Source organism: Polypterus senegalus, chromosome 17 (assembly GCF_016835505.1).
Source record: "Polypterus senegalus isolate Bchr_013 chromosome 17, ASM1683550v1, whole genome shotgun sequence".
In the NCBI taxonomy this organism is placed as follows: Eukaryota; Metazoa; Chordata; class Cladistia; order Polypteriformes; family Polypteridae; genus Polypterus; species Polypterus senegalus.
The window spans coordinates 32604925-32627663 of record NC_053170.1 but is presented as its reverse complement, the minus strand read 5'-3'; the positions used below and the strand labels follow the sequence as shown (position 1 = coordinate 32627663).

The 22739-nt window shown below is 41.3% G+C and overlaps 1 protein-coding gene across 1 annotated transcript in view; it reads right to left on the bottom strand.

Moving 5' to 3' along the window:
• The window catches only part of crybg2 (crystallin beta-gamma domain containing 2), a 154818-nt gene extending 141452 nt beyond the window's left edge, over positions 1–13366 (bottom strand). The window contains exon 1 of the mRNA XM_039739338.1: positions 12860–13366. Coding sequence (XP_039595272.1) covers positions 12860–13050 — 191 coding nt within the window. The 5' untranslated portion in view covers positions 13051–13366. The remainder of the gene's footprint in view (positions 1–12859) is intronic.
• Positions 13367–22739: the final 9373 nt, after the last annotated feature.

Sequence of the window (22739 nt, the reverse complement as noted above, 5' to 3'; positions counted from 1 at the left end):
GCTGGCAATGTGATAACATTTGACACAAAACACAGAAAATTTAAAATCTGAGTTCAATTTTCTTTAGATTCACAGAACCAAACTGCCATTGGACCTCTTCTCCACACAAAGCCACCTGTATGTAACTAGAGAGTCAAGACCTTAGACATAGACGAGGAATACGCCATTGTGCCTGTTGTACCGCTGACTCCTGTATGGTGTTATTGATGTGCAGTTACAAGAAGTTAAATCAGCATGAACTGTTAGTCCAAGTGCCATTGTTTTTTCTAAATTCCAAATTTTAGTCCTTCACTGCATGTTTTGTGCTGCATGTGGGTGTGTATTTGGGCAAGCATTTGATCGCCAGATTATTTAGAGTGTGTCCTCTACAAAATACTTGTGGAACCTTTTAGAAGATCAAAGCTGGCAAAGCAAATGACCCAGACCAGTATTCATCTTGCATCATCAAAACATCTGACAACCACCTAATTCCGGTGTTCAGAAATGTTCAACCTGTAATTGCCCCCTGTCTTTTGTACCTATTATGTTTCAAGACACCCACCATTATGCCACTGCACTAAAAACACTAGGACTTCTACAGTGGGCTCTTACTCTATGGTTATCAAAATCTTTGGAAGATTGTAGTGATCTGGCCTTCCTTGAACCATTCTGGCCTTATATTTCAGTTATTTGTACTCTAAAGTGCCATGTAAAGCTAGCAGTAAGTCTACACAGCTCACCCGGAACACAATAACCAGATTCCATCAGTGACAGTGTTGTAATTATGGATGATGATCAAGACATTGAGTGAAACTGGCAAGGGTCATGATATAACTCAAGTAAAAATGTCTTCTCAAGGATCAAAATCAACTTGTTATCAACACTTAAAGGTTCAGCTTGAAGATTTATAAAAAAAACATCTTCATTGTGAAAACAAGAAAATCTATAAGTGAAAGATCAGTCGCATGGCACTTTCAAAAGGAAGTTGGCTGCTGTTACAAAAAGAAGCCACTTACCAGTATCTAGACCACATGGCAGCAAAAAAAAAGAAAAAAGAAAAAAATTAAATACATGCATACCTACATACTGTGGCGGATGGCTGGAGGGACCGGGAGAGAAGCAATACCTTCCGTGGGCCCTATCCTGGTCTGCGTGGGGACCACGGGAACTGAGCTTGGAAGCTCATCCTAGTTGGGGCCTGTGGTCACCGCCAGGTGGTGCCTGGAATAGTTGTGGAACCTGGAATGCAGCACTTCCGCCACACCAGGAAGTGCTGTTGGGAGAAGCTCAGGAAGCACCAGGAGCACATCTGGGTGACGTATAAAAGAGGGCGCCTCACTCCAGCAAGGTAGCCGGAGTTGGGTGGAATTGGACAAGAGCTTGCCTGGGAGGAGTTAGAGGTGATAGAGAAGAAGAAGAGTCTAAAGGACTGAGTTGGTGGTTGGTGCACGTATCGTTGGTGTTATTGTGAGTTGCACAAATAAAACGTGTGTGTTTTATGACATTCTGTGTCTGGCTGTGTGTGTTGGGTCCGAGCATTTTCCACAATACATACATATCTTTATATATAATACACTACCGTGGCTGTTCGTTTGTCATTCCAGGATTTTAATTTATCCGTAGCTCGCAAACCGTTTGAACTATTGAGCTGAAATTTGGTACACATATACTACGTCACGTCTACTATCCGCTTTCGGGGTGATGATTGACCTCCAAAGTTATTCCCCTTTTTATTTTATTTTATTGTAGAATCAACTCTTGGCAGTGGCTAGCATTGTATCCTGCGGCACATGTATTTACTGGCGCGGTTTCCATCCTTACCACCTTCACCATTACTTCCCCTACCTCTTCATATCTTAAATCATTCTTAAGTCTTCAATCTGCCTCAAGTGCCAGCTTAAGTGGAAAATTAAAGAAAACATACCAAGTAATTGCAACACAAACACTGACTCAATCAGTTTTAACCTGGAAAGACGCCGACGAAAAAAGAGAAGAAACGAGCAACTAGGGTGGAGAAAAGAAGAGCGGCTCAGGAAGCAGCAAACGCATCAACCACTGACCAAACGAATGCTAAATGTACAGAGAAGGAGGATGAAAACTAGGAATGCTCAGGTCAAGTGAATTCACTGCACGGTATCATGCAGTGTGCCATTACTGGTCTATATATACATATATATGTATACACATACATATATACCTCCATAGTATAATGCCTAACTAAAGTAATTGTTTACTCAAAGCTGACCTTACATACAATTTCCTAGTAAGACGATTACTGATGATAATGATGGGCAGGCATTCTTCATCCAAACTCATTTTCAAGAACTCACACTTGGCTCATAACTATAACAGCCAGCGTATGGCCACAGTATTTGGGATGATCACAAATAATAAAGACAACACATACAGGAATAAGGTAATGTCTCTTACAAAGTAATGTAGTCCTCAAAGCTTGGGTCTGAATTTTGGCTGCAAATGCAAAAGAAGTCATTGTGGACTTTGAGAGATATTGTGTTGCAATACAATTAGCATTAATGGGGCAGCAGTGGAAACTGTCAGTTTTGGCAGAGATCTGAAATTAGAATATTCTGATGACCTGTTTTTGGAACCAAAACACTTTTGGTCTTGTAGCTTTGTAAGCCCACACTGTAAAAAGCCTGGGGTCCTAGAAACTATTGAAATCGTCAGAAATGTTGAGATGTCAGGTAGTTGAAAGGAACTACTCTGGGCATCTCTCTCCTAGGAGGTTTCGTTTTGTTGATGTGTTCGCATCGCTTGTGTATTAGCTTGGGAGGAAAAATAAAAGGGATACCATTTTGCCGATGTTAGCGGCGAAACAACTTTGTCTTTCTTCTGAGGTTTCGTTTTGCTGACATGCTGGCCCTGTTTGTCTTACTAGCGGCTAAGCAAGTTTTCTGTTTCCTTGGAGGTGGAGCCCTTACCCCAACTTCACCTCTCACTTCTGGGCCGGACAGACAGACACACACACTTCTACGCATAGACGTTTATATATAAGATATCCAGGAGCACCACCACTTCCTGATGTGCCTTACGTAAAAACTTCACACAGCTCTGAAACGTCAGACAGGTCTCCTTCCTGCTCTGTGAGGGAGTAGCTCTGCTGAAGCCACCCATAGGAAGGGGATGGGGGAAAGCCCCGAGAAGCCTCATCTCTGGAAGAGTCAAAACCGTCGCAGAGCCATCGGAGTCAAGCCTGTTGGGGGTCGGAACTGGTGTGTTGCTGAGGCGTCACCCACTGCACAGCAACATGTCAATTTGAAGTGGTCCATCCGGCATGATGATTATCTTCCTCTGCTGTTGAAGGAACTTCGTAAACTCAGCATTTTCAGTGGCGGCACTTTCTAAGGTACGTAGACCTGGCAATGGCCAGAACTCTGTGGGCGGGAACACCTTTAATTGGTCTGGTTGCTCTTATGGCTGTCATACTGAAGGTTGTTGAGGGTTGTGTTGGTATTACCAGTGCTCCCAGAAGACAGTGTTTCATATAGCAGGGCACTCTAAATATCACTGAGAGGAGTCGCAATGAATGGCTTGATGGCAACTCTGTTCTGTACCGGAAACTGAGAATGATGGCTGCGAGGGGTCTGAGGGCTGATAAGGAGATGTTTGTTAGAGGAATCTGTGAGCAAGTGACACACCACATATGGTGTAGTGACCCACATCCTGCTTACAGAGGAATCAAAGTTTTATTCACATCTGAATCTGTTCCTTGGAGAGTCTCAGTCAAGGCGGCTGATGGAACAGTCCTTACGGATGACACTGCAGTTGTGACCCGCTGGGCTGGCTACTTTGTGCAGCTGTTTAAAGCTGATCCTCCAGCTAGGACGTTGGATATCTCTGGGTCCACGGTTCTTGATTCTGATCCTTAGCTGTGAACCACTGAGGTTCACTGATGGTAGGGAAGGCTGCAGAGATCTGTAATATCCAGCGTGAACTTCTCCAGGTTGTTGGTAAGGCTATCCTCCTTGCATTGGAAGCAATCTTTGTTTCCATTTAGGAGACGGGCATCATCCCAACTGGCTTAAAAATGGGACTTGTCATCCCTATCTGGAAAGGGAAGGGTGATCGCCTGACAAGTGCAACATCTTATCTAAGGAAAATCGGCTTCTCATAGCACAGGCAACGAACGTCGCTTAAGCGTTTTCAAAAGTCCTGTCCTACTTTGTGTCACTGACTGAACGGTCCAGACTGCAGATTGCACCAAATTTAATAAAAATGTATAGGGAATCCTTCATTTGGGTTTGTCGTTGTTTGGTGCAACTCATCTCCTTCACTGGCCTTGTAGTTGTCCTTCATGCCTGTGTCTGTGTTATGGGACTCTACAGAATCGGACTACACTTTGTTGCTAAAGCTGCTACAAACAGAGACATTCACCTTCTGATGATTACTTGTAAGGTCAGTCACATTTGTGTCAACTGCAGTATTTATGACTTGTTCAGATTGTCACTTTTGTTTATTCAAAAAGCTGACAATGTCATGTATAGTTTTTAGCTTTTCTCCTTTCACTGTACCACTGGGTTCTCATTTTCAATCACCACCCGTTTTGGATTTTTATCTTTTCGTGGCACAGTAACATACCAAAGGTATGGTCTCCTAAAACTGAGATTATTATTGTTGTCGCCCAGAAACAGCCCAGCTGAAAAAAATGTAATGTTCATGGAAACAGCTTTAGATGATGCATGCTTTCTGGCATGCCAGGTAAGTCTGTCTGAAATATCAATTTCAAAGATTGTCCTACAGCCATAATGGGAAACATTTGGTTGACAACACTGCTTACGTATCCTGTGGAACTCAAGTGATGTTCAGCAGGTATTAAGAGGCCTAATGTGTACCAAGAGAACATTTCAAACACCATTACATTACCACCATCTGCCACGCAGGCTGGATCCATGAGCTATGCAAACACTGACACTACTATCTGGATGTCACAGCAGAAATCAAGACTTGTCAGACTAAGAGACAATCTTCACATCTTAGGTTTTCAGATCCATCACTGAGGTCTTATCTTGCTGTTTTAAGTAGACAGAAGTGGAACCTGGTGTGGTTTTCTGCTGCAGTAGCCCATTGGTTTCAAAGTATGATAGACTGTGCATTTAGAGATGTCCGTCTCACTCCTGTAAACAGTGGTTATTGGAGTATTTGTGGTCTTTCTGTTGGTTTGAGCAAGCTTTACCATTCTTCTTTGTTAACAAGGACCACAGTTCACTGGATTGTTTCTTGTTTATCACACCATTTTTTGTAAATACTTGGTGCGTGAAAATGGCAGGAGAGCAGCGGTTTCTGAGATGCAGGTACCACCACATCTAGCACCAACAATCACACCATATAATGTGTGCTGGTCATTCTATTTTTTGGCCAAAGAAAACTTGACCTCTTCATTATGTCTGCAGACAGAATATTTAATTTTGCCTGCATGATCAGAAGTTTGGAAGAACAGACTATTTGTATTAATAAATAGCTGTAACTAATAAAGTGGCCACTAAGTGAATGTGTGAACAGCGATGCTCCATTCATCGACTCTAAACTAGAACAATTTATTGATACCAATCAGCCTAAAGGCTTATCTTTAAGCTTGCTAAGGAAGCTGGAGGAACTAGAGAAGGCAGACATTAGAACGATTATGATAAGAGAGGGTCATTCAGCCTAACAAGTCTGGCCATCCTATTCATCGAGACTCTCCAAGAAAACATCAAGTCAAGGTTTGAAAGGCACTAAAATCTTACTCTCCACCACACTGCGTGGTCATTTATGAATCCTTGTATGAAGAAAAACCTTCCTAACATGGTGGCTCTGTGACTAAGGATCTGCCCTGGTATCTGGAAGGTTGCTGGTTCAAATCCTATTACTGCCAGGAAGGATCCTACTCCATTGGGCCCCTTAACCTATCAATTGCTCCAGGGCCTGTTGTGCAATGGCTGACTTTGAACTCTGACCCCCAAGGTGATTTGAAAAGACAATTATCCTCGGGGATTAATAAAGTAGATCAAAATCAAATTAAACATTTGGGAAAAATTTTCCTTTAACAAGTTTCCAACCATTTTCATGTGTTCTTATTGCAGAATTTATTTTAAAATAACCCCTGGACACCACTGTACTAATTCCTTTCACAATTTCAATTGTGTCACTACTTAATTTCCATTTGCCTACAATGAAAAGTTTTAGCTCCTTCAATTTCTCCTCTTAGCCCAAACCTTTGAGTCCAAGAATTAGCCTACATGCTCTTCTCTGGACCTTTTCTAACAGTGCTATGTCCTTTTTTTGTAGCCAGGAGACCAACATTGTACACAGTACTCCAGGTGAGGCCTCGCTACTGCACTTTAAAGCTTGAGCAGACCCTCCTTGGACTTGTACTCCATACTTTGTGATTTAAACCCTAACATCCAGATAACCTTGTTGATCACTTCTGTTCACTATCTGGATGTAGATAGTGAGGAGTCCACCAAGACTCCCAGGTCCTTCTCATAAGGGGTCCTTACAAGTTTCAGACTTCCTATTGAATATTCAGATCTACCATTTCCACTTCCTATGTGTAATACCTCACATTTATTCACATTAAATTTCCTCTACCAGAAATCAGCCTACTAGTAGAACATGCCAACTACACAAACGTCATAGCTGGCATGACGGCTCTGACTTCCCATGTTTAACATTCTCCCTTAAAGGTTATGAAATGAATGACTGCTAGAAGTTCTAAAACCAAAATCACCTGTCATGGACTAAACAACACAATGCAACAATCCATGGATCCTAGGGCCTTTAAAATGATTTGAGTATAATGACTAAGGTTTTGAATGTCAAAGAATCCATTAGATATATTTATGTTTTGCTCCCATGTGTTTTAAACATTGTTAAAGATGATTTATGTTCTCCCATGGCACCATGTTGTTTTGCTTATGGGCACTGCCATTTTGGAAGAGTTTTATTGAGGGTTGCTATGACATGGCTAGGCTAGATGACTTTGTGCACTTCCTGATCATCCAAGAATGGATTCAATAACAAAAAAAACTTAGTGGCTTTTCTTATTATTGGATGTGAGCTTAATGGCTACAAGAACTGTTTCTATCATCTGGCTGTGTTTTTTAGTCTTTTTAGACTTATGATTTACCACTGCATTTTTTTGACCATGATTATAGATACAAGTTCTGAGCTTTGACTACTTCATCATAGTCTTTTCGGTTACAATAAATGATTGAATTCAAACCAGTCCATGCTGCTGCTTCTGACTCCATTCTCTTTCATAACTAGTACATCCATGTTTGTCATAGCTCTTTACAAATTGCCAGAGTTGCAGGGAAGTGTATGATCTGCCATGATCTGAATTAGTGACCCCCAAGAAAAGCTGCAAGTAGTTCAGCATTGCCATTTGCTCTGAGCCTCAGCTTAGTGGGCCTCACCATAGCCAAGGGTACACATGGTCTATCATTTTAACTCTAAGGCGGTGTTTCCCAAATTGGGTAAAGTCAGAGGGCCTATAGCTAAAGCTAAACAGAATTCTAGTGTCACACATTCTATGAGTATTTTTGAAAAACTATTTTATACATTGAAATATTTGTACCCCTTCTCCTAAACAATGAGTGGAGGCCTAACAATGTTAAATTACCCAGTCTCATACGAGTCCCTGAAATGAGCTGATGATATTACAATCAAAACACACAGCACCAAGCCCTGCAGCCCAGACTTTACTGGCAGTAAAAATGATTCATTCGTGAATTCATTTTCCAAACCCACTGGAAGCATCAGGCACAAAACAGAATCCAACTGTGTAAAGTGCGCCACACCAGTCAAATATTTACTTAAAATGGAAAATGGAAGAACAGCGCTCACAAGGTGAAGATACACGCATGTGCTGCAGGTAAAACAAACTTCTGGTCATTTGCATATAAATCTGGCACATGTAGAAGGCAAAAATGTTGAAAGATTATCATTATTCATTTGTTCCTTTGGCATTGTTTTTATGGATTCTTGTTGAACCAGTAGAGCTGTTACCACGTTTGACGTTCCTACATACCTTGGCCCTCAAGCAGTTGTGAAGCCATTTCTCACATTATTCTCCAAAATTGTTGTTCTGTAGTTAAACGTGTCACTTTAAGCCAAAGGGCAATTTTTCTGACAAAAATGTGACACTTTAAAGAAACAGATTATAGGTCAAAGGAGCCTGCAGTTAAGGACTTTCTTTAGAGATCAGAAAACATTTCTGCTGTTTTCACTCACTGCCTCAAATAATGGGCTGTAAGCCATGCGTTTGCTAGCTGACATCCATGCCCAGCACAATGTTTGACCCCAAACAAGCAGCTTTTCATGGTTGTGCTCCAGTTGTCACACATACACAATATGGGACAGGACTACAGCTTTGTACCGGATGGTCTTGTATATCATATTCTAACGTTCATGGTCTGGACCTGAGTGGGACACATACCTCAGGTGGCCAAGGACTCTCAGAAGGGGCTCCTAAAAGTAAGGCAGTGATGGTGGTGGTGGTGAGGGGTATTGTAGATAAGAGAAGCACTTATAAAAGACCAGCCTCAGCTACTAACATCCACCATATTAGGTACAGTACATGGCTGCCAGCAAGCCTTGGGTAGGATGCTGGCTTTTGATCAGCAGGGAAAGTAGAGAAGATGCTGTTGCTGCTGACCCCAGGTGAGTGAGCAAGAACCAGTGCTGTGTACTAACAGGCTTAGGATGAGACAGCCAGGAGTGTGTGGAGCCACAGAACATCGGAGCAGCACTGCAGAGATGTCAGGTTCGACCACAAAGACACCAAAAGGCCCCTTTTAAGGACAAACTACTGTCAATGTTGTCAGATTGTAGGTTTATTCGTCTGCCTCTCAACACCCCAGTGTCATTATAATAGGTTTGTTTAATGCTTACGATCAATATAGCTTTATATGTTTATATGGTGTCTAGTGACACTTGTACAAAGTGCGAATCAACATGCAACAAATCTCCACTCTCTGACACGATGACTAGTAAGAAGAACAGTAATTTGAGGATGGGCTGTGATGGACTATGAATGATAATGTGCTGATATTGATTAGACACAAAGTAATAAATGTATGTGCTAGAAAACCATAGGAAAGTTTAGGGTTAATTATACTTCATCTGGCAATTACTCCTTTATAAGATTTGTGACAGAGCTGCTTGGGATGTTTGAGGTCAGCATGGGCCAAAGATGTTAAAGCATAAGGTATGTCTTGTAAGACTGTCATCATGGGTAAAACATTGGCCAATAGAATATTTGAGAAGAAATGTAGGACCTGGATGAGACTGGTCCAGAGGCCCCTATGAGAAAGGTTCCCGATCTTTGGAGTCCCATTGGCGCAGAAATAACAGGGAAGTGCAAAAAAGACATAAATATCAGGCCAAATTGACAGTCTGTGTTCCATCCCAGCCATTGTAGCTGGAGGCCCGGCCAGAAAGTCTGACCAGCTCACTGCGTAACGCAAGAAGACTTTCAACTTTGTGTGTCTAGACTTCAACGAGAAAGGCTGCTATCCATCCATCGAGGTTATATTTGGGGTAAATGCCACATCCATTTGTAATAGATTTGCTTCAGATTTAGGAACATTTAGGAAATTAGGACATTTATGCTTATGGCTTATAATGAGTGAACAAAGTGCTATACCTATTCTCCTGCTTGATTGCTGTACACTCTGTTTATCGTCTCTGAGTAAGCTTCTGTGAAGATATCACAGCTTGACACATGAGAAATGGGAAGTGTTTACATGGGGGATATTACACGTTGTCACACACGTGCCATGGGAGGCAGTTAAAGGGCTCAAAAGAAGGAAATTCCCAGTTAGACCAGGGGGTGGCAGAGTGCACTAATCCTTTCTCTTGTCTCCCTGCAGACCAAATGCGGGAAATTTTACATGGCCCCCACGACGTCACTTCTGGTCCTGCTCCAGAAGACGTCACTTTCGGTTCCTCTCCTGAATGACATCATATTCCCCCTCTGACCTTAAAACCGGGTGGCACGGTGGCTCAGTGGTAGCCTCGGAGTTAGGAGACCCAGGTTCGCTTCCCAGGTCCTCCCTGCGTGGAGTTTGCATGTTCTCCCTGTGTTTGCGTGGGTTTCCTCCGGGTACTCCGGTTTCCTCCCACAGTCCAAAGACATGCAGGTTAGGTGCACTGGTGATTCTAAATTGTCCCTAGTGTGTGCGCCCTGAGGTGGGCTGACACCCTGCCCAGGGTTTGTTTCCCGCCTTGCACCCTGTGTTGGCTGGGATTGGCTCCAGCAGACCCCATTGACCCTGTAGTTAGCATACAGCGGGTTGGATAATGGATGGATGGACTTTAAAACCACATTGCCTGTACTATTGCTTCAGTTCTGTCTGTAAAGATCATTTCAGCAAAACTTTTAAGTATACAGGAGGCTGCCCCAAACCTTTTTGTGGTGTCAAGGCTTGATTATTTACCCCAATGTGAAGTCTGTGACACCCCCTTAACAAAACCATCCTTGAAACACCTCCACTAAAATCTCAGAACACATCAGTTATTATATCAGCATCATGCATAATCTGCTGGTTTAAATTGTGATAGAATTCCATTTGGTGCAACTTCATCTGCCAAAACATCTCAACGTCTCTCACCCATCATCATCGTCATACAATGCAGAAGAAAAATTCAGTGTGCAGCAGCATGAGGTGCACATTCACTATTCAACAACATCTAATAAGTCATAAAATGTCACATTTCAAAAGCCACCTGTATTAGGAAGTCCTACGTACGGACAAGTATCTGGCTGTCTCATAGCTCCAGTCATTCTCGGGGTGGATTTTACAGATTCTCTCCAAGCCCACATCCATTTTCTCCGGATATCCCAGTTTTTCTGTCACATCCCAGAGAGATGGCTGGTTGGTTCAAGTGTGGACATGTGGGTGAGTGTGCCCTGCAATTAATTCCAAACTATTCCCTGTTTTGTACTCCGTGATGACTGGATGAGTTCTGGCTGCTCACATTGGAAAAGACAAATTTACAGACTTTATGAATGCTTAGATATTGGTAATTTTGTATTTGTGCATAATATTTCATACATTATTTTCTTGACAAAAGAGTACAGCCTAAGAAGTTCAAATCAGACTGATAACACTGCTGACTGGAAAGCACACAACTGTGTGATCTGCACCCTAATTCTTAGAAAGTCATAAATTAGTCATTTGTCATACCTTAGCTGAGATATGACACCAAAGTAACAAAGAATGATCCACCTGAAACTGAAAATAAGGGAGGAATGAATTACCATCTAGCAGATCAGTAAAGATATAATTTACTTGAATTTGGGATGAAATTTAATAAAGAAACTGAACTTTAGTCTCCAAACCCAGTTAAACCACTTCATCGATGACAACTTTACGTCTGCAGATTTATATATGAAGGTTTGAAGGACAGGGCTGTTTGGAAACAATTTGATTAGCCACATCAAGCTCTATCACATCTACAGACACAAATCTAAAAACACGCTACAAATAAACGTGTTATGGGCTCAGTTGTTTTAAATGCAGATAACAATGGATTATGGCGTGTGCAACTGGTCTTAATAACATGAAATTAAAATGATTCCTGTACTGACTGTCAACAAGACAATTCTTATTCAAATATATATATCGATTATTTTGATTAAAAAAGTTTTCACATAATTTGGTTGAATATAAGGGTCTCACTAACATAAGTGTTCTAGCAGATGCCATGGAGCTACCAATTCTGTACAGAGGCAACCTTGAAGAATTCACATTTTAAACTAATAAGCAGCAAATGATGTTTTGCACACTCATATGTAAAGCTATACACATATATAATAAACAATCCCTCCATATTTACAACCTGCTTAAACCAATAATGGAGGCCACAGCATATAATCTTAAAAATGCCAGTTCTTTACTGGATTGGGTGGTTCCTTGTAGAACCTTTGCTTAACAAAGACCCTTTTCATCCTCTGAAGGGTTTGATGCGTATGAAATTGAAAAAGGTTCTCATTATATGGACAAAACAAAAATATTTTAATGTAAAGAAGGTGACCAGGATACAACAGATTAAGAAAACATGAACATAGCGTGCATTGTATGCAGTAAAAGTCTTAGTCTTTTGGCATTTCACAAACCTGTCATCACCTAATTACTGTTATTTATGTAACCATTCACAAATCTAAAAAAAATTAGGTGTTCCTTTGGGACCCTTCATGCAGATGGTTCCTCAATGGCATCACTCTGAAGGACCACTTTGGTACCGTTAGTTTTAAGAGTGAACCACAGGAAGGTATCTAAGAGTCTTTGAGGACCCATCAATGTCCTCTAACAGAGCAATGGTGTGCAGATGCTGAAAGGCGGCAAGGCCACATCTGGAATCCAGAGTGTGTTTGTTTGCCTTCCATTCTGCTGAAGGGTATAAAAGTACCAAAAAAGAAAAGTTGGCAGATGCATCCCTATTGAAACATCACAGTTGTGAGAAATGATTGAAGGAATGGATTCCTTACCCATTAATAATGTGAGAAATGAGATTAGCTGGATTTTACCTACAATTTGATCATCATATACTTGGGGTCACAACTAGACGCTGGCCAAGAAGTACATTTTACAAAAATCAGAAACTGGTCAGCAAAGATGTGCCAACCTGTTAAAGACGTGGGTTTTACACCATGATGAGATAAATATGGACTTACTGTAGACATGCGCCAACTTTCTCTTGACTAATGTGGATGCGACTTTGCTTAAGTCCACAAACGCTAAAGCGCTGAATGCTTCGGGGTGTCCCTTCAGTGCCAAACACGGCGGCCCCCTTAAATAATCGCACGGTGCCAAGCATGTCCCCTTGGTCTTCAAAGTGATACCCTTTCCCGCGACCCCGCTTCCCATCTCCTTACCTTCCCTTGCTCTCCTTTTCCATTTCTTCCTTCACTCTTTCATCCTTCTTCTTCTTGCCCCGCTTGCTCCTGAATAAATGCCTTAGGGAGCGTCCGCTGCCGTCCTCGCGTCTGTCGTAGTCTTTCAGATTCATCTCGCTCTTTGAGAAGAGCCTGGACAGACTTTTCCTTAAACTGCTTTTTTTAGACATTTTAACTTTGTGTGACAGAAGCCAGCTGCTGATTACCCCACCTTGTGCAAACACTGCGCGCCGCGCTGCTACAGACGTGTCTCACTGCGCCTGGACGCCGTCCTCTGTGCGCTCCATTAACAAACCTCTGAGAGCGCACCTGATCTACGGAGATGAAGCGCCTTGTGGTCCGATCGGCTCTGTAAAACCCAGAAAGTCATAACGTGCGTTTAAAACCGAGTTCGTCGATTACTTCTGTAAAGTCGAACTGGTAGATCCACTGGGCGAGCTCCGCCGCACTTTCTTTTTCTCCAGGTGAACTTCAGGTGCCTCGGGGGCACGGCTGATGCGCGCAGGCTGTCAACGACCGTCCGCCCTGCGCCGATGGCCTTTCCTCTCAGTCCTGCCCACCCGCCCGCTCACTCGCTGTCGTGTTCTGTTTGGATTTGACCATTCACTGGAGATAACGTCGGACTGAAGCCACCGCCGAAAGGCAATTCACCATAGCTCATAGAAACTTGGCATGGATAGGAGTCTGGTAATGCTTTAAGTTAGATATCAATTTGCAGAAGTTATTAACAGTCTGACATACGACAACAACACTGCTCAAGACACTAAAAATTTTGAATGACAATGTTTACAGCTTGGTTGATAAAATACTTTCATTCCAAACTTTTTCCCATTGTTACCCTTCGATCGTGCTAGTGCACGTATGGGTATGCGTATGAAAAGGCACTATAAAAAGCGGCCGTTCTCTTTGGCGCTTTGCTGTTAGGTGCCCAGTAAGTTCTTGTAACACTTAATTCATGCTCAAATCAACATAACTCTTTCGTTCGTGGTTTAACCTGCTGATAGTGACAAAGGCACTCGATATATGGCTGCTGGCGTTATAAAATGTGTGTTAATGCTCGATTTCAGTGTTGGAGTGTCATTTTTTTATTATTGTGACTTGGGCCTCCACTTATTAGTAACTCAAAACTGTGAAGCTTCTTTATCCAAAGGATTTTAACAGCGGCATTAGGACATTTTCTAAAAGTTAGGTCAAGAGTCTCAGGTCAAGAATCAGTGAATATGTATAGAAAAGCTACACTAATGTACATTCATTAAACACGCACACATATCATGTATATATACTGAGTAGAGTACGCACACTTCCTGAGGAAATTACGAGAACACCTGCTTAGCAAGGTATTTATCTAATCACTCAATCACGTGGCAGCAGCTCAAAGTATAACACCATGCTGAAACAGGTCAGGCGCTTCAGTTACTGTTAACATCAAACACCAGAAATTGTAATGTGACCTCAGTGATTTCAGCTGTAGCATGATTGTTGGTGCATGACAGGTATTTCTGTTACTGGGATTTCCACACATAACAGTCTCTAGAGTCTAATCAGAATGACACAAAAAAAGAAAAAGAACACAGGCTCACCAAAACTGGAGAGTTAAAGATTGGAAAAATGTATCCTGATGTGATCAATGTCAGTCTCTGCTGAGGCACACAGATGGTAGGATCAGGATTTGGTGCTAGCAGCATGAATCCATGCATCTGACCTGCTTTGTGTTTTTCTGGTATCCTTTGTGCCAGTTAATACACCTCAATTTTTTCCTGAATGCCTGTTTTGAGTATTGTTGCTGACAATATGCATCCCTTTATGGTCACAATTAACTCCTCTTCTAATAGCCACTTCCAGCATGATACTGCACCATGTCACATAACAAGAGACATTTCAAACTGGCATCATGAATATGACAATGAGTTCAGTGTTCCTCAGTGACCTTGCCAGTCACCCGATCTGAATCCAACAGAACGTCTTTGGGATGTGTATGTGTTGCAATCATGTCAACATGGACCTGAATCTCACAGGAATGTTTCCAACAACTTGAGGAATCTGTGCCATGAAGAACTGAGGCTGTTTTGAGAGCAAAAGTAGGCTCTACCCACTATTAGTATTGTGATCCTAATGATTTGCTCAGCGTATATATACATAGCCTAATAAAACACTGAGGTCAGTGTGTCCGGTCCCTCAGAGCAATCTGATTGGTCAGTTTGGCTTTGGTGATGTGACGAAAAAGGAAGTGTGAGTGTGAGACGGACAAGGAGAAGAAATGAAGTCGTCGTCAAAGATGGGATGTATAAAACTGGACAGAAGTCAAGAACTAATATATATATATATATACTTATATTAAATTAAAAAGTGTACTAAAAAGTAAAAAATAAGTCTCTCAGTCATCACTCGTAAAATAAAAGCGTGGATGCTTTTGCTAAGATTTTATTGATTGACGAAAAGAGTATGGGAGACTTATTTTTTACTTTTTAGTACACTTTTTAACTTAATATAAGTGTGGTTTTTAAAAAGTATTTTATTATATACTGTATATATATTATTTTCAACTTTTTAGTCTTGAGTTTGTTTTAGTATAATTTTGTCATCAATATCTTAACAATTCCATTAATATTTCTATCAGTTACTAGCACCATCTATTGGTGAAATCTTTATCTATTTTTCATATGAAAATTTCATTTCTTAATTAACATGGATTAATTAATCCATCAGTAAAATTGGTTATTGATTCATGTATTGTCATCGGAAGTGAGTAAGTGTGCAACTCATTTGGACAATGGGAAGTGGGTTAAATATCGATTGCAAGATTTGTACCAGACAGCAAACAGGTGAAGTTAAAAGAAGCGTGGTAATAATAAAAATAGTGACAGATAGTGACATGGAGCTTCTGTGAAGCAGTAGTTATAGGAACATGCACAAGAGAGGTAGCACCAGGGCAGAGAGGTTCAGGTACATGGAGATACAGAGGAAAGGTGCTGAACACACATGTGGGGCAAAAGATAGCAAATATTCTTTAATTATTCTGTTGCCTGTCTTTGGCAGATACCATGGCTAGAGTATGCATAAAGTGATAAGATGTCTATCCAGCTGGAGTCTGTGTCTTTACACGGGTGTAATGTCGGCCAGTGTCTACAACGAGGTGGGAATGTCTGACGAACACAGGCAAGTGGCCGACATAAGACAGCAAACAGTGCAGCATACGTGCATCCACAACAGAACTGGAATGTCCAATGAAGGAAGGCAAAAAGAAGAATCACAAGAAAGAGGGATGTAAGATATAGGATTTCTAGGGGCCTAGGGGTGGCTTGACTAGGGGTACACCAAAATTCATCCAAGCGCTCCATCCCCCTCCAACACAGAAGTGGGCCGATCCCCATGAAGAACCAACCCCCTCAGTCTGTCATTTTCACAACAGGGTGGTTGGGAGTGTACTGATGTCAAAGGCAAACAACCCCCATTCCCCCATCAATCTGACATGCAGTCACAAGCATGCTGATCTTCAAAGGGGCCCTGCTCTTTGATGTCGATTACAAGTCGTGGGCGCTTGGACCCAACACTGCCCACGTATACTAGCCATCCCCCACGGCTTCACCTGCGTATTAGTGAAACAGGGCAGTGAGGAGGACCCGGCCCTGCTCTCTACTCCTGACGTCACTCTTCCCCCGCAGCCTCTGTCTTGGATTAGAGCGAATATATCACTCCTGCAAGTGAACTATGATTCTTAGTCGCAAAACCAACCGGAATGTTCAAGAAAATTATGGAGAGGAAAAAAAAGATCTAAATCCATTAAGTAGTTATCTCGTTCGCTAACTACGGTAAGCGGAGTTAAGGTTACGCTCCGAGGCAGACGCGTGAGTGAGGAGGGTCCCGCCCCCCTCCCGTCAGCCTGATGAGTTTCTCTCGGGGCTCGAGCTAATATATCAGTACCACAAGCAAACAATGATACTTAGTCGCAAAATCAACGGACTGTTCAATCAAATTATAGAAAAAAATGCCGATAAAAATCCGATATAAATCCATTAAGTAGTTCTCTCGTGAAAAGCGGACAGACATACAAACGAGCTAAAAAACTATAAGAAATGTCTCGCTTGGACCACAAAACCTTTAAAACTGTTGCTTAGCAAGCACCTATGAGCCAAGGGTAACCTACATTCCAAATTTCAAGTCCCAAGTCCTCATGGTTCAAGAGATTTTGTGATGAGTGAGTCCATGGTATTTGGCTTTTATATACAGACAGGCAGACAGATGTTGGATTTTATATATAGATCCCCAACTATCAATTTTGTAAGCCATACCTAATCCAATTCAGGTTTGCAGTGACTAAAGCCAGTCCTAGCAGCATTAAGCCCCAGTTTATCACAGGGCACATGAAAACTCACTCAGACACAAATACTTGTCAGTGAGTACACATGCATGCTAACAGTAAGAGGACCTGTCACAGAAAAAATTCATGGCAAGTTGGCTCAAAACATTAAAAAGGATGACATTATTAACACGTTTAAAGTGCACAGGGAGGAATGAACAAAGATAGGAGACGTACACAGTGAACAGAAAGCACTAACCTTGATGCTGCTCTGGTCCCTCCAGCAAAGGTCTTACACGCATGTCTACCGGGCACCTCATCCTCACACCTCCTCTCCTCTCACATTCTCAGCCTTGGTGTCTCTTACCTTTAAAAGTGAGCCTTCGCCCCAATTCAATGATGTGTTTGAGATTCAATGGGCTTATTGTTCTAAGTCTCCTTTTAGAGTCCCATCTGTGGTCTGGGTGGCTCTATAAAGTATTGGACCCGCCAAGCCACAATGCTCTTGGATGCACCACTCCACCCCTGACCATTCTGTAGCACAGGGCCAGTCTCTTAGGATGCCTTACTTAAAAGGGTGACTGACATTATCCACCCCCACCACCACTTTGTGCCACCTAATAAGATGCAGGGAAACAAATGGCATCTGACCAGTTTTCACTTTTAGTTTGAAATGGCAATATGGATCTCTTTCTCTTCATCTGTGTTTATGTAGTGCTCTTTGTTCCATTCTGTTGCCAGTCCTCTGAAGTCCCCTTTTCACTGGAGGTGGAGGGTCAGATATACCTGCTGAGGTATCTTCAGCTAAGTGTCCTGGGAGATCATCACCCGATTCCTCACCAGGTAACCTTAAGATAGAGTATAGAGATTTATACGTTAATCATTCAGTCAGTCAGGCTAAGCAGCTCATAGAGCCCTCATACACAAGATTAATTTTGTTATGAGCAAGCAACTCATTAATACGTAGTAAAAGTCACATTAAACTAAGGCTGACGACAGTAAAAGCAGCCAGTGAGAACAGCTGGTGAGGCTGTGCACTTTGGACTCTCCTTCTGATGCATGTCCATTTATTCCAATAACATAGCAGTCACAAACTCACCTCATTGATTCCTGGATAGCTTCTGTCCTCTTAAATCTAAAACACTGGAGCAGACACTGCAGGGCCACCTGCTGTCTAATATGGAAATAACCAAAGGAGCTTTTAACATGCTGAAATCCTGGGACTTCAAAAAAAACTTGAAAGGTTTAGGCCATACAGGCCAGTTAGTCAAAGCTATGGGCTCATCAACTAATGAATTCATCTTTAGTCGATACTTCTAAATGAGACTGCTGGGATATTTTTGAGGTGATGGCTTGGTAAAGGAACTGACACCAGCAGATGAGATTTGTGGTCTCCATAAAATGATCACTAAAACGGTAAATAAAAATGAAGAATGTTAAGCAACACATTTTTGCGTTTGTACACTGCTTATACAGCAATTACAAATACATTACAGTTAAAAAGAAGCACAAAATGATGATATGCAACAACCATACAAGCTTAGCTCAAAATGTAAAAAGCACTCCATCAAAATAGCGTGTGCAGACACTCTATAAAAATAAAGCTTACAATATTCTAATCAAAAATTAAAATTAACACAGGTTCAATAAATGTAGTTATAGCTAAGCATTATATTACTTATGTGCTATATACAGTAAGTAATAAATCATCCTTTTTGTTATTTATCTACATCTAATATATAATCCTCAAAATCTGTGTGTATGTATATGTACAGGTATATGTTTATACTGTATCTATAGGAACTCATGCGGATCCAGGGTTCCTCTGGCAAGCTCAGTTGAGGTAGGCACTACCACCCCAGGGCAAGAGGGGGCGCCGTCATTATCCTTTCCACAGCCTGCAGAAGACACTCAGTCAGTGCACCCAGCCATGATGTTTTAAACAAGCCGCACCCCTTCTGGTCATGTCACCATAAAAAGTGTCAATCCACAAAGATGATGACTGATATACTGTGGATATATATGGAGGGCTGACATTTGGCTGATGTAGCATTGGCGTCTTTCCTGTCCTGCCCTGCACACATCAGTTTTGCTTTATTTTTTTGAGCATATAAATTTCAGTCTGAGTTACTGGGATGGTACCTGAACAATTATGTCTATTCCTGACTGCTTACAGTTGTTTGTATGGAAATAGACATGCATGTTATGATTATTACAATAGCTTTATTAACACAATAGATTTATTTATTTTATTAACTCAAAAGAATGTCACAATGACACAGTACACTTAGGTACAATCTCATAAGTGCTCAAATTACCAGCGTTCATTATTCAGACATTCTTGTTGTGCTAATAACAATAATAAGAAGACAAATAATACAAATAAACAATACAATAATTAATAAGGAAATAATAAAACAATAATAAATTCTGTGTTTCACATGCTCACAACTGTAAACCTACTTTTGGCCAACCCTGTATTTATGTATGTTTGGTATACAAAACAAAACCACACCATTGGACCAATTTCTGCTGAAATTAGCACCCCTCTTTTATTTGATCAGGGGAGGACAGTGCGCCTCCGCTAGGGGCGTGCTTTCGACAGGGAGTCAGCGTTTCTGGGGACGTTGAAAAAAATTTCTAACTCCAGACCAAAAACGAGGCCCCGGCAGGGCTACCTGCATGGGGCAGATTTCGCCCAGGGTTGACGGTTCTCCCCAAGTCATGCCAGGCCCATCCTTGGCCCATCAGGACTTCCAGCTGAAGCATGTTTGAAAACTTTCTAAGACAAGACCCAAAATGAGGCCTCGGGAGGGCTACCGGCACAAGGCCGATTTCGACTGTGTGCCAACCTAAAATTTTGACCTATTGTTTTTTTTTTTCTTTTAATAGTTTGAACAACAGTGCCACCTGGTGGCTAAGAGCAAATAAATCACCAGAACAGACTTAAACTGAACAAACAGACAAATGGACTAGAGCTTAAAATTGCTTACCCATGAACTATTGGGTGCTGTTTCTACTATTAGATAGATAGATAGATAGATAGATAGATAGATAGATATATAGACCGAACTTTATTTTTCCCCAGGGGGATTTTTTCTTTTTTACAGAAGCACTGTTAAAGAATTAATAAATAAGCACAGAACATATGCATACACTCACTATAGTCTGATCACACACAAGAATAACTAAAAAAGAAGACAATTAAAAAAAAAAAGAAAAACTTCTGACTTGGCAGTTTCAGTCCCAGTGAGGTGTTATGCAGGCCTACTGCTGTTGGCATAAAGGAGCCGCCATTGTGTTTCTTGACACACTTCTGCTGAGTAATTTGTTGGCTGAAAGTCCTCAGTGTTGGTGTGTCAGAGGAAGAATGTGCGGTGTTGTTCATAATGGCACTCAGTTTGATTTTTACTCTCTCCTGTGCTACGACCTCTTAGAGAATCCACAGTGCTTCCCATAACTGAGCCTGCTTTTTAATTAGCTAAATTAGTCTTCTCTGCAGCTATCCATATATTAATAAACATTTATTTACCATTCATAAACTTCAGGTTTCTTATGAAATTCTCAGAACACACTAGAAGTCTTACCAAGAAGCTGTGAGAACAGCGAAATTTAATTTTTAATCATGTTTAATTGCATATACTTCTTTGAGACCTAGGGTGCTGTTTAGCTCCATAAACAGTCTCTTAAATCCTTCCCTGAGAGTAAGCCTGAGTCCTGTGAGCTTTTCCTCAATTTTTTATAAATTAACCCCAAGCCATTCGATCCAACATTTCTCTTTCAAGTGTTGATCACTGTGGGACGATACTAGTCCCTGTTAGGCCAGTGCACAGGCATTTTACTTCCTTTCTGTTCCCTGTTTCTTCTCAGCTAACTGATATAGCCCTGCACATGAATCCTTTGAATTGTCCGCTAGATATTTTACTCTCACGCCTGTTGAAAGTTAGAGTTCAATTGTTTTGGCTGTTATAAACAACTGCCTAAAAACTGGTATGATGCCAGACAACTTTAAACATGCAATTGTTTAGCCTCTGCTGAAGAAGTCCACTCTTGACCCTACAATTCTTTCAAACTATAGGCTAATTTCTAAGGTCCCGTTTTTGACCAAAATTATGGAAAAGGGGGTTTCTTTGCAGTTACTTTCATATCAAGAAGATAACAATTTATGTGATGTGTTTCAGTCAGGTTTTAAAAAGCGTCACAGCACTAAATCTGCTTTGCTGAAGATGACAAATGATACGCTATTAACCTTGGACTCGGGTTCTTGTGGGTCTTAGTGCAGCATTTGACATGATGGACTATGGGGTTATGTTAAAACGGACTGAGGATGCGCACTGAAATGGTCTGAGTCCTTCTTTTAAGGTCTGCTAACATAGATGGGAACTGCACTCAGCCAGCACCTCTCATACATGGAATTCCATAAGGTTCTATTTTGGCTCCTGTGGACCATCTTTCAAAAACATGACAGTGTTTATTGTTATGCTGATGATATGAAGACATAACTCAAAGTTAATCCTGACATCATTTCATCGGTAAAAAATCTGAAGGAGTACTTTGAGGATCTTAAATATTGGATGGCTCAAAATTTTTTACAATTAGAGGTGATTATTTTTGGTTCTACCACATCCACTAAGTTAGTCTCCTGGGTAGAAATGATTTGAAATGATGTCAGGATCCTGAGTATCAACTTTGAGTCGCCACTAAGCTTTTCTTCAGTAGTAAAGGCCAGTTTTTACCAACTGAGGCAAAACTAAAATCTTTTCTTTCACAGAAGGATTTGGAAACAGTCGTTCATGTCTTTATCTTACCTCGGCTGGATTATTGGAATTCCTTTTTAATGTGGGATTGCCCAATTCTGCTCTGTCACACCTTCAGATTGTTCAAAACGCAGCCCCTAGATTTGTAATTGGGCCTAGAAGAAAGGATCATATCGGCTGTGTATTAGCCTCTCTCTACTGGCTACCAGTGTGATGTCACATTGATTTTATCATTTTTGAAGCCTTGCATGATCTGGCTCCAAAATACATCTGCAAACGTCTTCATTCTTACTCGGCACAAAGACCACTGAGGTCATCTTGATAGCTACTCCTTGCAGTTCCAAGATCTCCGCTGAAGTCCAGGGGTGACAGAGCTTTTTCAGTTGTTGCCCCTCAGCTTTGGAATGGCCTGCCTTTCCACATCAGGTCTTCATTGTCAATCGAAGTTTCTAAAACTCAGCTTAAGACCTACTCGTTTTCTTCTGCCTTTCACTGTGTATAATGGGTCATGGGAGATGGTTTTACTCTGTGATTGTTTGTACTTTGTTTCAATTTAATGCTCCTTTGAACAGCACTTTGGTGCAGCATCTGTTGTTTTAAATGTGCTTTTGTAAATAAATGTAATGGATGGAATGACTGATTTTTACAGTTACCTGTAATTTTAGTAAATTCTAAATTGTAAAATGAATGTACATCTCAAATAGAACATTCCATACCATACCATTTTCTAGGTCCACTAACTCCTGATCAGGATCTTGGGGAGCTGGCTGCCATCTCAGAAAGCATATGGAGTAAAGCAGGGACA